We start from the raw sequence: 13,773 nt of genomic DNA, 5'->3' as shown, positions 1-13,773 counted from the left end.
CTGAGAATTATATTTTAGTGATACAACATTTTACAACTTTTAGTGAAAACAGAACAGTAGACATGTTGAAGAATCCCCAGCTGTTTGTTTTGCTCTCTTTTAGGTGTTTCTTTGAATCAGTTTCAGCATTAAAAAAATAGCTGTTTGTGGAAATTGCTTCAGCATCTGCTGACCTTTGACCTGAAGCTGAAAAGTGGCTGTAGGCAGAGGAGACACGTAGGGTCACCGGGAGCTGGTGTCCATCCGGTGAGGGGACACCCTGGACAAGTCTCCAGTCCATCAGAGGGACACAACGGAGAAAACCCCCACATGCATAGAAACGCGTGACCGTCTTGCTGCAAAGCAATGGTGCTACCAGCCATGCCACCATGCAACTCTCAGATCTGGTCTGTTTTTGAAAGAAAGTTTTAAATGTTTTACTAAACCATCAGATCCACAAAAGGATGTGCAGGGATTGATTATTTAAAGCTGGAGGTTTAATTTTCTCCAGAAATGCATCCTCTTACATTTACACCCATGTGGAAAATCAGTGACAATTGAGATGAAAGTATGGCAAAGTTTAACCTGAATTCACCAGTCAGTCAGGGTTAATCTGTTTAATCTGGCAGTGATAATCTGAAGTGTGTGGAATCTAAAAATCTGCTGTTACTAAAAACCTCAAGCAACAAGAACTGACACTTTAGTGAGGCAGGGTGAGTGAAAATCAATAAGAAACCAAAATTAAATCACTGATTAAGAAGAACCAAATCAGTACTAAGACAACCTGAATCTACACAAGAGTCTTAGAGCTGCGTGCAATCAGTTTTACCCCAAACCTGGTGTTGTACCCGCTTTTGTATTTAGATCTTAAAAGAAAGAATTCTAAAGAGAAAAAGGAAAAATTATTTCACTAGATCCATAATTCCTGGCTCACTAAACAAACTGTTAATATCTGAATACATTCTGTTGTTTCTACAAATTTATTTATGTGAAAATATTATTGATTATTGACAAAGTAAAATCAGGACAAAAACCAGCAGATATGTGATAAAAGTTGGAAGACTGGCGCTGTGTGGATATGAACAGACAGAACAGAAGCTCCTCCCGCCTTCAAGGCACATTTTACAGGATTTAAAAATCAATGAGAGCACGAAGCTCAACAAGGCCCTGGAGTCGGTTCTGTCACCGCTGTAATGGGATTATGGGCTGGGGGGTATTGATCGATAGTCACCTCCTGGCTCAGCATGCGTCTGCGCTGCAGACGCTGGAGATCCAAGAGGCAGAGCTGCAACAAAAACATAAAAACCTTTCCCCACGAACACGTAAATTATCTGTTTGCCGCAGAGGTCAAAGTTCATCTCAGTGACCTGCTGAGCGCAACAACCCGAGGTCCGAAGTAAACAGAACTGAGTTTGAGTCAGTTGAACTGAGATGGACCAGTGCTCTGAGAGGAGCAGATATCTGGAGAGACAAGTCCTCGGGGTTCTGCTCAGGGTTCTCCATCCTGCTTGAATCAGGTTGAGCAGAACCTGGCAAAGAAAAGCAGCTTTAATTAAAACAAATTCAGAGCTGAAGAACTTCCAGTGAGCCACGGGCCAGCTGTGGCTACATTGTAGCTCATCACCTCCAGTGTGTGAATGTAAATGTGCATGGGTGAATGACTGATTGTGCTGTAAAGCACCTTGGGGGGTTGTAGGACCCTAGAAGGTACTATACCAAATACAGGACATTTACAGCTTAATCTAAACATAGGAGGAATGTAGATCCTGGTATACCTGACCTAAAGAATCAGATTGATGTAAAGAACAAACACAGTAAAACATCATGACTTCTGTCCTCCATCACTGAGCTTATTACATCAGCTAAATGAAAACAGCTGCACTCACTACTAGAGATCTGTCAGATTTTGTTGCGTAAGTTCAAGGCTACTACTTATCTAAATAACTAGATCTAGTGGGGGTTCCCTCTTGGACAGATGAGTCGAATCGAACACCTGCTTCTGCCTCTCTTCATCCCTGGAGTCTTCTTCTTTAGGAGAAGGGTCTTCCTGCTCCCAGTAGAGACTCACAGACTCTACAGTTCACATTGTTCATGAACTCTTAGCAGCTTTAGCTTGAACCAAACTGAGCCTCCCCTCCAGGTGAAGACTCCTAAGCACGGAGCTGGTTTGGCGCGGGCGGTTTGGGGGCCACAAAGAAGGGCCCCGCAGGCCGCCTATTGAATCACACTTCTGACTCGAGAACATGTTTTAAAAATGTGAAAAAGTTGTAAAGAGTCCCTTTAATCTGCAAACATTGTCCTCTGATGTCAGTAGAAGCTGCCATTGGGTATTGCTTTTAAACGTGGACACTTGCCAGCAATTTTCCATCAGAACCAATTGAACACTTTTAGCCACTCTAAAGCATCTGTCTTACCATATAATTAGAATTTTTAGGAAAATTTAATTTCTTAATCTAGAAATTTTTCATTGTCAAAGCATGTCTCTAGAAATTTTTCATTGTCAAAGCATGTCTCATCCCAACATGTCTAACAGTTAATGCCACACCACCAATAACTTTATTTAACCCTTATTTATCCAGAGGAGTCGAATGAGAACTCATTCTCATTTACAACAGACACATAGTTATCTTTACATCAAAGAAAAACAGGTAAGACAAAAAAATAAAATACAAAACAAAAATGAGATTAAACAATTAGACATAAAGATAATGGCCTGTTCTATTTACAATACGTACAACAATCAAAACAGACTCAATACAGTCTTTAAGTACTCAGAAGCACGCACATTTATCAGAAACTATTGATTGCGAACTGTCTTAGAAATTTGCTAAAAAATAAAAATAAATAAAAGACAAGAGACCACCTTCAAATGATAAATAAGTCAGAGGACTCCAAAGTGCTTTACACTACAGTCAGTCATTCATCCATGCACATACATATCAACACACACGGGTATGATGAGCTACATTGTAGCCACAGCTACCCTGGGGCACACTGACAGACGCAAGGCTGCTGTACACAGGCTCACTAGTCCCTCGACCAGCAGCACCGGCAGCAAGCAAGTCGGGTCTGACCCAAGAACACAACTGACAATGCCTGGGTTTGAACCAGTTATCCAACAATTACAAAGCAACTGATTGGTGAACTTTCAACCCCAGAGCCACAGTGGCCCCAAGACGGGACTGCCAAGTTCTACTTTTTTTTGCAGAAGCTGCAGAACACAACCAGTCATTCTTACCACTCCATAGAGCGTGGTTGGTCAGTAACAAACATTCTACTCAATAACTTGTTTGGTATTGGTCAACATGTCCATTTTGTTATTAGGATTAGGAAATTTCACTCACAATAATCAAAGGTTTAAGAATGTTTGATTTATTTTTAACAAATTTAAAGTTTTTAATTAATGTTTTAATAATTTTTGTCAAATCTGGCATTATGTTAATGTCACTTTATGTGCTATGCTGTAAGTATAAGGGGCTATGGATGGAAATTAGCATTTTACTAAAACCGGTGTATTTACAAGATGTTCATTGGTATTAATTTCATTTCATTTATTTATTTATTTATTTATTTATTTATTTATAAAGCACCTTAATGCCACCAGCCAAGGCTGCCCAAAGTGCAGTACACAATACAATAGATCCTATAATTCATATAATATATAATTAGACAACAATAAGACCATACTATAAATGGATGTCATGAGATAAAAAAAAAAACACTAAAAACAAATAAAGTCAAAATGCACATGCCTAAAAACAATAAAAATAAATGGAAACATTCCAAGAATGATACCAGAAAAAAATCAATAAAACCAAAAGAGTGCAAAAAGGAATAAAATTAACTAGATTTGTAATATTGCTTCAATTAAATCTTTAAAACTTTAAAAGTGCGTTCTCAACCACATATTGATTTTAACATTTTAAACCAGACTGATGATAATCATCAGCCTGTTAGCAGGAATGATGCAACTGGTGAATTATCAACCATGTCCCTTTTAATCAGCTATTATCAGATGTTTGATGATCTCAAATGTAAAATAAAAAATTAATAAAAAATGCAAGAATTGGATTGGGGGTCAGTCATATACAGATGACTGGTACACACAGACAACAAACCACTGTAATGAATGGGTCGTTTACATTTTACTTATGAACCACAAAATGTGAGATTCCATAGAAATGTGAAATATCAATCTGATGGATCTTTGAACATTTTAACCAGATCAGAACTTTTTATTGCAGGGATTAAGCGACACTTCGTATTAACTCCGAGGAAAGAGAGAGAGAGTCAGGTTTACAATAGTTAAGAAATTTATTTCTACACAATTTAAACAAGACTAACTTTAACACTCTGTGTACTGATGGACTAAGGTGGAGTGAGACATGAAATGAACGATGGTGTGTGTGTGTGTGTGTGTGTGTGTGTGTGTAATGTTATTCAGAACCAGCGGATCTGGGGAAGCAGTTAGTTCTGAGTGGGAGTGAATGTTTCGCTCTTAACTTTAGCAGGAGATTTATAACACACATGAAACGCCATCTGTCGGTCTACGTACCCTGGGGAAGCCCCCGTTAGATCCAGAATGCCGAGGTCCTCTTGGACCCTCCTTGGTACTGAAGCCGGTAGAAAAGCAGCAGTGCTGACCAAACTAGTCTTGGAATGCTTCCAGGTCACGACAGGTTCACTGGCGTCTCGGAGACCCTGAAGGGTCGTGAGGTTCAGCTTTTATTCTGAAGGAACCATTGTGGTCAGGTGTAACTTGCAACAGATTTTATCCAGCTTGTCGAGGTTCTTTATGGCTGAAGAGGAAGTCCGGATGGCCTGTCCGAGACTTCTCTAGAACGCTTTGAAATAAAGAAAAGGTAGCGTGGAATAGTTTTTATAATTGTGATATTTTGGTTTACTGGCGAATCAGAATTTGACATGCAAAAGAGGGTTTATACAAACACCACAGATAACCACGCCTAGCACCAGAAAGGAAGGTTCTGATTGGGTCAGACAAAAGGAAATGTGTCGTGTGACTTTAGCATTAAGTGTCATTAGTGTCTAGAGCAAATGTCCAAAATTATAATAATTTGTAAAATACTACTGATCACAGGATTATAATATCAAGTAGTGACATTGTCATTTCACAGATTGATTGAACATTGGGCTCACATTATTATTGGTAATAACAAAGTTGTTGATTATGTGTTCATCAAAATAGTTCTTCGTCTTCGTCTTGAGCTGTAACAGAGGTGAAGCAGTTCAGATGAGCAGAGTGCATGAAAGACCTTGGCCACTATCTCATGTAGATTAGCCTGTCAGAGACTTTATGTCTCTGCTCGAGCAGACGCAGCAGATCATGACCTTTAGGTCAAAACAGGACATTCATGACGCAAACATCAGTAAACAACATGATAACCATTGATCCATAGTGGTAATTATCTGCATTTTAACCCTCTGACACCTTTAACAGATTTGATTAACTTTTCCTAGAGACTTGGTGTTAAATTCCAATGTCACAACTTAATATTTTTTAAAGCTGTTATAGCAAATCTACAAAACAAGTTAGGTTTTGGATGCAAGTACGGTCACAGAACACTCATCCCTCCCCTTGGGTTTCTTCCCTGAGACGCTTCTACCAGAAGTGAAAACCCGTGATGCCAGAGGAAACGAGATGGCGCTTGTGCTGTTCGCCAGGTCCAAACATCTTTTGTTGTCCATGACTTCAAATGGTGTTTTTCAATTTGGGACTCTGGCAGTTTGCCCTAAAGTTGACATGGTAGCCAGTGGCACTCCCAGAAAAGTTTAATAGGGATGGCCATGAGCCCAGAGAAAATTTTGGAGTGGCACACCAAATTGATCCTCGTGGTAAATCTGGGAAGGTTTAGCCTGTAGTGATGCAATAAATGCTCATCATTGACATGATTTTTTAAAGAACACTGGTCTTCCCTGGGTGTGGAAAGTGGGGTAGCTAGCAAATTTCTAGGGGTGGTCCTTGGGGCTGCCAATAGTGGTGGCAGCCGCCTATTTTTCCTTCTCTGACATTATTGAGCAGATAACCTCCCACACCAGTGGTGTTCTGTTGCTAAACACGCAAGTTGAATGGAGGACCCAGGGAAGTGCTGGGGTTCAGCGAGATGACAACCGGATGGACCAACTTTGGTTTGAAACATGTGCTGGCAGACGTTTTAAGTTAAATGTGAAAGAACCACTTTATTAATGTTTTTTCAAATCTCCACAATATATTTATAGCTATCGACTCCTTCAAGCGTGACTTCCTCGCCTCCCCCAGCCACTGGCTGGAGGGCTAGGAGCCGGCAACTCCCCATTGACTACCATTGTGTTTATCCGTTAGTTGTCAATAAACAGGGCTAAAAAGCGGCGAACTAAAATCTATCAGCATAGTTAAAGCACGGTTACAGCTTTAGGATGCACAAGTAAACGAAAGGACAGTAAACGTAAAATTTTATAGGTCCATGTCATTCATTTCATGTTTCTGTTTACGTTGCAAGCCAGAATAAACGGCGCACACATTAATCTCCAAAGGCGAACTGTGTCACAGCACAGCAATATCTCGCAAAACATAGAAGAAATCCAGTTACATCATTGTTGCGTAAGCTGTGTGAAGTCCAAGCAGCCGGTTCTGAGGAGGGCTGACATCTCACAGCTCTTTAGCTATGGATCTGGAAGCTTTGTGCTAAACACCGTTAGCTTTGAGATGCTTTTTTTGTTCATCTGCACAAACATATGTTAGATGATCTAAAATAGTGATGTCTACATCCCTACGTTTTATTTTGTTAGCCTAAATCGCAGAGATACAGCTCTGAATAATGGCTGGAGATGGGGTTCTTGCGCTCCAGCTGGTGTGGATGTGCGCAGTTACCCGGATGTAAACAATAACTTCAAAGAGGCCTTTAATATGTTGGAACAAGGGAAATGTTGCAGTTATGGTTTGCTTTCAACACCCCCTAGACTCCATTAATTATTCAGTCGTAAAACTGAAAGCGAAACTTCTCGCTGTGGATTTGTCTTTTTAGCACCTTAATCTAAGAGCTGAAATGCCTCCCCAGCTTTTGTTAGTGTCTACAGGAGCAGTTCATCAATAAATCAAACAAATCAGCCGTGTTCATGATCTAAACAATGCAAGAAACGTGCTGGAAGCACATTTCAGCTGGAATGTCAGCTCCTCTTTACTAAGACTACAGGGACTGGCCCGGATACTCTGAAGTTGCAAGTGTGGTATTGTCTGAATGACAACTCATTATCCTGTAAAGGGTCATTTTAGCCCATACTGGCTTAAGAAAGTTATTTAAAAATGTGAAAAAGTGGAGTATGAAAATTGTTAGTTAGGCTTTAATAATAATAATAAAAAACACATTTGAACCACAAAATTTTCTAAAGCAGTTATTTGTGGTTTCTAATTACTTTCCTAAGGCTAAATAACTAAAAATCTAAATGCAGGAACTTTATTTGTAACAGGTTTTGAAAGTATAAAATGAACTCAACACATTTTCAACATTTGACTTTATTCATTTTCTTAAAACAGAAACGTATGAATCCAGACCAACAACAGCTTCGTTAATAGCCTTTAAACACAAACTTAAATGTAATTATAGAAAAGTGAAAGGGCCCTGTGATTGAGTTAAATCAAGCATGATGGAGCATCCAGACATCACCTACACACACATCATTACACTAAAATGATCACACACACATCTCTGTTTCTGGGCTTTAATGAATGGAATCTGAGCAGAAATGATAATAATGTTGGTGAGTGTTTTAACGGAGAGCAGAGCTTAATCAGACAAGCTGTCACACCCCATCAGCAGCTGACCTGAGACGGCTGGAAACTCCTCCTGAACCACGTGAGCGGGTTTGACCCCCTACAGCTGCTAAAACTATAAAACACGTTCAATACGATTCGCTGTTAACTTTACAGGTGTTCATGGTGGTCACCTGTCTGGGAGGGGGGGCTTCTGAACCTGGATCTGGACAGCCTGTGGAGCCTTCTGCCCGTCTGTCTGCTCTGGGCCTCATCCTTTCCTCCTTCATCGCTCTGACCTCTCAGCCCCTGATCTGGCTTCTGAGACAGCTCGGCGCTTTCCATACCATCTGAGAAAGAAGATCCCGCAGGAATTCTTGGATCAAAATTTGTCAATGTCTGTGGGACGGATCCAGAGGGGGACTCGGGATTTTCTCTTTCTGGGTTTGAGTTTTCTCTTTCATCTCCCTCCGCCTCAAAAAGTTCTGGAGTAAAGAAAATGGTCTCATCTTCATCAGATGTGCTTGCTGAGGATGTTTTCATCTCACCCCTAGGAGGGGTGGTTTCTATAGACTGTGCTGGAGCTAGATCCTTGGACTTTTCTCTGATGCGATCAGAATTGGTACCAGTCTGCTTCTCAGGAGTCACTGGAGAGGAGATGTCCCGATGTGGGCTAGATTCTCTTGGTGCTTTTCCTTTAAAGATGGGCTTCCCAAAGATGCTGTTGATGGGGCAGCGGGTGAAGATGTCACACAGAGGCTGAGCTGCTTTAGGCTGACGGGGAAGCACCCCCACTGGAGAGCATTGCGGCATTGTCAGCAGCTCTGCAACGACAATTCGCAACCGGAGCTTTTAGCACTTGCAATCAGTTTACAGAGAAGTTTTTACACAAAGAAACAACAGAGAGCGTATGCCTGCCTTTACTAAATAAAGATGTGGTAAAGGCAGGCATACGCTCAATAGAACTCAAATAAAGGTCAGGGGGATTTAATTAAAAGCAACAGTCTAGCATCTGCTCATCAGCTCGCTCCAGCGCCACTCAGACACACAAAAGACCTTACAGTAATGAGGCGAGTCACTCAACTGATCGCACAGCCCTGGCTCTGAGGGGAGGGAACCGAGTTACTGCCTTTTCACCACTCCAGCCACCACACTCCGTTCTACCGGGTAAACAGTTCAACCTCATCATGACCCCACGAACAAAGGGGGCTCACCAAGTCGATGTGCAAACACGTCACCTCCACACACACCCTGCTGGTGATGTCACGCTCACACGCTCCAGGCAGGCACGCACACACATACGCGCACAACGCTGGCGGCTGTGACTAATAAGGCCACCATGTTTGACCCAGTATGTCAAAAGCTTCCAACAGAAATCACTAAAGGTCTAAATAAAATAATCTCATTTGTATTTTAATTTTGGCTCCTAATGCTCAGAAAAACATTTGCATCATGCTCTTATTTTTTATTGTGTTTTGAATGATGAGTACTTCCTCCCCTTCTGAAGGCTAAACTCGCGTTTTAAAGTCAGAGCATGATGGCAGAATGAGGGCAAAACATTACTCCATTCTTGCCATTTGACCCTCCTCTCCGACTTCCTGATGCAGCGTTCAGATTAATTTTTCTATATCGTTCTTTTCCAAACATCAAATCTATATGAAAAGAAATCCTTTTTATAAGAATTTTTGTCTTAAAACATTGTACACTAGATAAAATTCCTTCCTCTAATCATTGAAGAGCTGTACATACCCCACTTAATGATATGGGGAGGGGGGTTTAACACTCGCTCTCGTCTGGGGTTGAGCAGATTTACATCCTGCTGCCCCAGCAGGTGGTACCGGTTCAGATACTAACACAGATTGGTGGCATTCCCTGACTTTGTCAGAGCTGATGTTCTCAATATAATTTTCAGCTTTTTTATTTATACTTTCTTTACAGACTTAATCAGCAAAAATACATCCCTGTGAATAAACTGCGCCGGCCCTTTGTGTCAACTCCTTCGCTGTGTTTTCCAGCGATGTCCCACCTGTTACCTGCAGTAAGAGGCTAGCCGTTAGCACGTCCGGCCATCCGTGTGGCTCTAATGCAGCCACGTGATTAGTCCAAAAAAACTTTTGTTTTAAAAATCTTTATTTTTTAAAGCGAAACTCATTAATTCAAACAAACAAAACTTATGATTTGTACTTTGGTCTTTAATAAACACACAACTATTTCTGCTTTCAGTATTTTTTTTACTTGTTTTGTTTGCAGTTTTTCAGAACTTGGCTTCAATTTTTTGAGTTTGTTTTAGGAATGAAGAAACTAAATAAATTGCATAGAAGCTGTGATGAAAACATTTTGTTAATTATTGTTCTTTGAGCATTTTAAATTGGTGTTTACCTTTAAAACCAGAAACTCTAAACAACGTTTTTTTTTTAAAATAAAAACCCAGATTTTAACTCTTTCTCTGAGATCTGCTAATCACATGGATCTTGTGTTTCCATTAACCTTCTATCTTCCCTCACCTGCGTTGCTTTGCTCAGCTTTCAGATTTGAGCTTGTGTCCTCCTCAGCTTCTGGCAGTTTCTCACATGAGGCGAGGGCTTTGGTCTGGATCTGGCTGTCAGCAAGGTCCACTTGGACCTTCTGCTGTTCCTGGCAGAAAGCTACCAGAGACTGGACGGCACCACTGAAGGTGTTGTGATGCTGGACAAGCTGACGGACCCATTTAGACAAACCTAAGAGTTAACACACAGCAGTGGATTACTAGTGCCACCTAGTGATCAAAACAAGACACAGGCTGAGAAACAAACTCAGCTGATCAGAAACCGTGCAGCACCTGTGATGTACTTGTTGGGATTGTTCCTGTATCGGTCATCCACTAGAATCAGGGCTCCCCAGTCCTTCCTGTGGCGGATGCACCTGTATGATGACGTGAAAAGCTTTCATTTTTTGGACAAAGATCCTCAGAGGAAATGTTTGAGGCCATCGTGGAGCAGGGTTTTACCTCCCCAGGGCCTGGTTCAGAGCTCTGTAGGCCTGTATCTCGTACCAGCGATTACCAGAAAGAAGACCTCTGGACTTACAGTGCTGGTTGTTGTATTTCATCTTCAGCTCCACCTACACAGCAGAAAGAAGGTTTGTTAATGATTCCCTGGGTGGAAGAAGAGGATTCCTTCTCATAGGAATCTGTTCACTAGTGGGGAGAATTATTAATTATTATAGAAAAGCATCCCCTTCATTAATGTTAAATGTATCCAACATTAATGTTGGTTTCATCTGAATAACAGAACAGATGGATTGAAAATCTAATTAAACTAAACAATAAAATAACTTGAAAAATAACCAAAACACCTTCAGACAGAAAATTATTTATGCTTTGTGGTTTCATTTTACTTTGATAAATAATGAAGAGAGACTGGTATTCCACTACCAAGCTAGACTATTGTAATTCAATCTATGCAGGGATGAGCCAGAAGGCTATGGCAGGACATCAGATGGTTCTTAACAGTGTAGCACGATTACCAAAATTCAATTCAATTCAAAAATACTTTATTAATCCCACAGGGAAATTGATTGCTGCAGTAGCTCAGAATAATAATAATAATCAAGTCATCAAAGAGTTGTTGTATATTACAATGGCTGTTGGCAGGAAGGATCTCCAGTAGCGGTCAGTGTTGCAGCGAAACTGAAGAAGCCTCTGACTGAAGACACTCTTCCGTTGTCGGACAGTCTTGTGAAGAGAATGCTCAGGGTTGTCCATAATTTTCTTGATTCTCTGGAGAATCCTTCTTTGCATTATCTCCTCCAGTGGTTCCACAGTCGTCCCCAGAACAGAACCAGCCTTTTTTATTAGGCTGTTGAGCCTTTTCAGGTCCCTGCTTCTGATGCTGCTACCCCAACAGACGATGGCTGAAGAGATTACACTCTCAACAACAGACTTGTAGAAGATCTACAGCATCTTGCTACAGACATTGAAGGACCTAAGCGTCCTCAAGAAGTGCAGTCTGCTGTGTCCCTTCTTGTAAACGGCTTCGCTGTTCTTTCTCCAGTCCAGTCTGTTGTCCAGGTGAACGCCAAGGTATTTGTATTACTCAACCACCTCCACTTCTTCTCCCATGATGGAAACAGTGTTTGACTCCACCCTGTTTCTTCTGAAGTCTAAAATCATCTCCTTTGTTTTGTTCACGTTCAAGGTCAGATGATTGTTTCCACGCCATGCCACAAAGCGCTCCACCAGCTCTCTGTACTCAGCTTCCTGTCCATCTCTGATACACCCGACAACTGCAGAGTCATCTGAGTATTTCTGTAGGTGACAGGTCTCTGCAGGCTGATCGAGGTGGGAACATGTTTCCCCAGGTTTAACGGCACTTCACTGCCTTTAATCCACCATAGATCTAAAATCCTATGTCTTGCTTATAAGGCCTTGAAGAATATGACTCCCGTGTGCTTGGAAGACGTTACACAGATATGTCACGACGCGTTTTCTTTGGTCAACCAACCAAAATCTAACAATCGATTTATGAAATATCAGAGGCATCGTGCATTTTCTGTTCTTGCTCCAACCTTCAGAATCAGAAAGAAGCCTATGTAGCAAATTTTAAGTCTGGATAAAAAAAACACATAATTTAGCTTTGATGCAGGTAATACCATCATAGGTGCTCTAAATAATTTAAAGTATTTTATTGTACTACACTTTAACTGTTTTAGTATTACCGTCTTCTATATTGTCTTTACTAAGAGAAAGTGTGTCTCAAGTCCTTTGTTTCCCAGTCAGTTGTATGAAAGTGCTTTAGAAGTTAAACTAAATTAGTTGGTGTGATGTGGCATTAGACTGAAGAAATGCGGAATGGCTTTTTGCATTTTGTGTTTATTTTGTCACGTGTTCAAAATAAATATTTTATTTCATTATTAATTGGTAATTTATCTTCTTTAACCAGCTCCATCCAATAAGGACTGAATGGAACTAGTGTCCATCTCCAGCACTCATCAGGTGAGAGGCTGAGGACAACCTCGAACAAGTCTCCAGTACATCAAAGGAACAAACAAACACAACCAGCCCCACCCTCACTCATACCTAGGGACATGAATTCAATCAACAACCCTGTGACTGTTATCCATTTAAAATGGTACCATATGCCCCATGTGACATTACCATGAACTAATTATTTCTTGCAATGGAAATGCTGCTGATGTTTCTTTTTTGTGCTCCTAATAGTCTCCAACCACCCCATGCCAGTGAGAAACCCCCAAGGGGGTCCCCACAGGGTTCCAAGGGGTCCCCATAATTTTGCCAGTGACGAATTTACCAAGATTATATTTGTAAAAATTACATTTATAAAATTTCAATAGCACACAATATGGTAAAATTAAACTCTATAAGAGGCATAGCTCTTTGATTGTGTAAAGTTTGTAATTGTTCACTTTAAATGTGTGCATGCAGGTAGGAGTTGGGGGGCCCTGGATTGTTTTGGACACAAGAAAGGGGTTGCTCGTGAAGAAAAGGTTGGGAACCACAGCTCTAGACCAATATCAGGTTCTGTTAATCCTTTAGCAATCCAGCATCCCAGCCATGGCACAAAACCCCATTACATTCATTAAACCTGGACATTTAAGGGGTTAAACATTGCGATTTGTGAAAATTTAGTAAAAATAAATTTTAGCATTTTTTGGCATCTGGACCACATTGAGACTGGTCTAGCTCAGAACCTACAGAACGCGGACAATTCCAACCTGGAGTGGATTATTGTTATTGTTAATATTATTCTAACAGCAGATTCCTTAAAATGTAGCTTCTGATTTGTGAAACTTCGATAAAGGCCGATTTCTATGGGGGGTTATTTTGTGGCCCTCCCCATTGCTAAATGACTATCATTAGTGTTATTTAGGTTTACAATGGGCACAGATTAAATGAACAACTTCTCTCAACAGTAAAGAAGCCTTCTACAGATGCACACATCTCCTTTTTATGGATACAAAGTCATCAATGAGGTCATCTGGTGCTGTGCTGCTTCTGAGCACAGCTGATGATAGCTCAGACAGACATAGGCCGATATATATGGATGTTT

The 13,773-nt window shown here is 40.8% G+C and overlaps 1 protein-coding gene across 2 annotated transcripts in view; it reads right to left on the bottom strand.

Moving 5' to 3' along the window:
- Nucleotides 1-7,681: 7,681 nt before the first annotated feature.
- Nucleotides 7,682-13,773, bottom strand: part of brip1 (BRCA1 interacting helicase 1) — an 87,781-nt gene continuing 81,689 nt past the window's right edge. For both annotated transcript variants that reach the window (XM_015952054.3, XM_054743433.2), the window contains 4 exons: nt 10,713-10,825; nt 10,545-10,627; nt 10,231-10,443; nt 7,682-8,550 (listed from right to left, as the gene is read on the bottom strand). In XM_015952054.3, the coding sequence (XP_015807540.3) occupies nt 7,898-8,550; nt 10,231-10,443; nt 10,545-10,627; nt 10,713-10,825 (1,062 nt within the window). In that variant the 3' untranslated portion in view covers nt 7,682-7,897. The remainder of the gene's footprint in view (nt 8,551-10,230; nt 10,444-10,544; nt 10,628-10,712; nt 10,826-13,773) is intronic.

The sequence above is a fragment of the Nothobranchius furzeri genome, chromosome 13 (genome assembly GCF_043380555.1).
Source record: "Nothobranchius furzeri strain GRZ-AD chromosome 13, NfurGRZ-RIMD1, whole genome shotgun sequence".
Classification (NCBI taxonomy): domain Eukaryota; kingdom Metazoa; phylum Chordata; class Actinopteri; order Cyprinodontiformes; family Nothobranchiidae; genus Nothobranchius; species Nothobranchius furzeri.
This window is presented reverse-complemented; position numbering and strand designations above follow the sequence as displayed.